The sequence below is a fragment of the Hipposideros armiger genome, unplaced genomic scaffold (assembly GCF_001890085.2).
Source record: "Hipposideros armiger isolate ML-2016 unplaced genomic scaffold, ASM189008v1 scaffold_29, whole genome shotgun sequence".
NCBI lineage: Eukaryota > Metazoa > Chordata > Mammalia > Chiroptera > Hipposideridae > Hipposideros > Hipposideros armiger.
Window position 1 is genome coordinate 5,107,983 of NW_017731379.1, and position 3,044 is coordinate 5,111,026.

General features: G+C 37.3%; 1 protein-coding gene across 1 annotated transcript in view; it reads left to right on the forward strand.

Moving 5' to 3' along the window:
- USP32 (ubiquitin specific peptidase 32) overlaps positions 1 to 3,044 on the forward strand; it is a 213,444-nt gene that overhangs the window by 134,519 nt on the left and 75,881 nt on the right. Inside the window, exons 6-7 of the mRNA XM_019636738.1 lie at positions 1,229 to 1,395; positions 2,852 to 2,885. Coding sequence (XP_019492283.1) covers positions 1,229 to 1,395; positions 2,852 to 2,885 — 201 coding nt within the window. The remainder of the gene's footprint in view (positions 1 to 1,228; positions 1,396 to 2,851; positions 2,886 to 3,044) is intronic.

The window sequence follows — 3,044 nt, forward strand, 5'->3', positions numbered from 1 at the left end:
TGGCCCATGTTGGTATTGTGATCATTGCACTCTTCCTGGGTGAGGCAGTCGTCACTCGCTGGCCATTGGACGGCTGCTCATGGCAGCTCACACTGGCTGCCGACCACTCACAGTAGCTCATGGCAACCCATTGCAGCAGTGGCTGCAGCCTACGCCGTCATGGACAACTCAAGGCAGCCCAGCTCCAGGTCGAGCTGTTGTTCACCATCTTAGCTATAGAGGGCACAGCATCACTGGCCTGCTTGTGGGATCCAAACTGGGACCCTGCTGCTCAGTGCTGGCATCCCAAGCCAACTCTTAACTAACACGCCACTCAGCTGGCCTCTGTGTGAATTTTTAGAGCTCTTTCTTTGCATAACTTTCCTTTCTAAAACTCTTTCCTGAAAATTTCAGCTTTTCAACCTCCCTGAGCTATATAGCTCCTCTTCTTAATGCAGTGAAATCTCACCACTTAGGTTCTTCAGTGCCTTGCCAAGGTCTGGAAGGTGACTGCAGGCAGAAAGCAAGGGCAATGGAAGGACTTACCTTGTTTGCTTTCTAAATCTTACTTTAGTACCTTGAAGGGGAAAAAAGGACATATAAAATGTACTGAAGGTTGGAGCTTATTTATGATTTTTAAGATATACCTTATGATGAATGAGGAAGAAAGATGTTCATGTTTTCATGATGCCCTCATTACCTGTCACATCATATAATCCTACTCGTACTCCTCTATCATTTATTAACTTTGTTATAACATCTTTTATCGTATTCATTTTCATATTTAATAAGCATTGAATTTGTAAGTAGTTCCATACTGACAGGATAAATTAGGTATAGATCCTGCTGTTAGGATGTTTACATTGTAGCTAGGAGAGACTGTGTGTAGAATCTTTAAACCCAAGATAGAAATTGAAAATTATTAAAAATAAGTACAGATCAAAGTGGTGTGGGAAGCTAAAAATAAATGTGTCAGTTGTTTATTCTCAAGCTGGATTGTCTACTTAATGGGAAATTGCAAAAATATATTTTTTTATTTTAAAGCCTCTTTTATGTTGATTTGAATTTAGTTTTCACACCATTTTAGATATATTGTATTTGTGTTTCAGAATTTTGTTTTAGGTAATGTTTATTTTTATCAATTGGATTGGGAAATTAAAATATATCTTTGGAAGCTATATTAGTAAGATGAACTTACTGCTCAGAAGAGAAGGTTGAGGTTTTCTAATTTTTTTTATTTGACTCTCAGTGGAGGAATCAGACATCATTGATCTGGAGAAACGCTATTGGTTGCTGAAGGCTCAATCCCGGACTGGAAGATTTGATTTAGAGACATTTGGCCCTTTGGTTTCACCACCTATTCGTCCATCTCTAAGTGAAGGTAGGAATCATTCTATTTTCTACAAGTGTTTTTTGGTAAACACCCCTGAGCCCATCTCTTATTTCTAACCAATACTATCTTAACTCTAAAAGCCCATAATGTTATAGGTTTGCAAGTTTCTTGCAAATAGCATAGTTCAGTGGAAAAAAACTAAAATCGGAATTAAGACTGTAGTTTTTTGAGCTTCCTATTCTACCTGTATAACCTTGAATGAATTAGTTTAGCTCTCTGCACCTGAATATCCTCATATATAAAATAAGTTAGACCAAGTCAGTGGTTATGAAACTGTACTGCAATGAGGTGCCTCAGCAGCTAATATAGGGATCAGAGTGGTGGTCAAGGAATGGGCAGAGCTCCAGGTTTTTTACTCATAATCCTATCTCTTCCTTAGCTCGAGTACCTCCACTTTTTTGTTTTTCGCATAAGACAGCTCCACTGCTATATTCCCCACCCACTTCCAAAAAAAGATTAAGAAACCACTAGACTGGACCATCTCTGAGGACCCCGCTAACTCTAAACTTTGCTATGACTTTTTTTAAAAATTAGGAATACAAAGAGTAATTGCAGGTGATATCACAAAAAACATATTTGGTATCTGAATACTTGGGTTCTGCTTCTTGTTCTGACCTTTTTAAACTTTTCTTACTTTTTGGCACATCACTTAACCCCTTCCTAAGTTTTCTACTTTTTAAACTGAAGGCATGGAATTAGGTTCTTGGAATATATGATCTGTATTCTTCAGATTCCTAGGGTACTTGAGAAGTACTTGTTAGGAGTGGCAGAGCAGATAGGGCTCTGGGTTTCCATTTATTTCAACAGTGTAGTTGTGTTTTTACCTTTTTAGAATTGGAGATTCATAAATCATTTTATTTGAAAACAAAATTATTTTATTTTTATTTTTTACAAAATATTTGAAAACCACATGTTTGGATTATAAATCCCCTTTCTGAAATTTAAAATATTTATTTATAAAAAAATAAGTAGTACAAAGAAGGATGCAGCACAGAATCTCTTTCTCTTGTAATATAGTGTGTTATTTTTCTTTGCTTCATAAAAGCACTTTATAAGAGCTTATTAATAACACCATGGTATATCTTTGAGTATACAGTTAAACTTTTCTCCTTTTTTCCTTTTTTCTTCTCAATCTTTCTAAATAACTATAATTTGTGATTTTGGAGGGAGATTCTTAATTGATTTTTTTTTGCGTATTATAGTATAGTTATTTTGGCTTTTAAAATTGATATAAATTAATACCAGCTTGTTATTACTGTTTCTTAAGTAGAGACAGGCAAACATAGCCAAACATTAAATGATAGTATTTTCTGATAGTATCTTAAGGTTTAGTTACAGTTGTTCCAGAAGAAAAAGAAATACTTCCTGAGACAGTGGGAACTACTGATGAACTTTTAAGATTTTTTTTTAAATTTTTTTTTTTTATTGGGGAACTGGGAGGATGGGAACAGCGCTGGGGAATTTGGGGAAGGGGAACAGACAAGTTGCTGTCGTTTTGTTCTTCAGTCTAATTGTGGAGGACGTTGCTTCACTGGCCCAAGTTGGGACCATTATTGCGCTCTTCCCGGGTGAGGCAGATCAGTCGCCAGCTTCTGGACGGCCGCTCACGCTGGCTGCTGGCTACACACGGGAGGCCATGGCAACCTACTGCCACAGGGGCTGCAGCCCATGC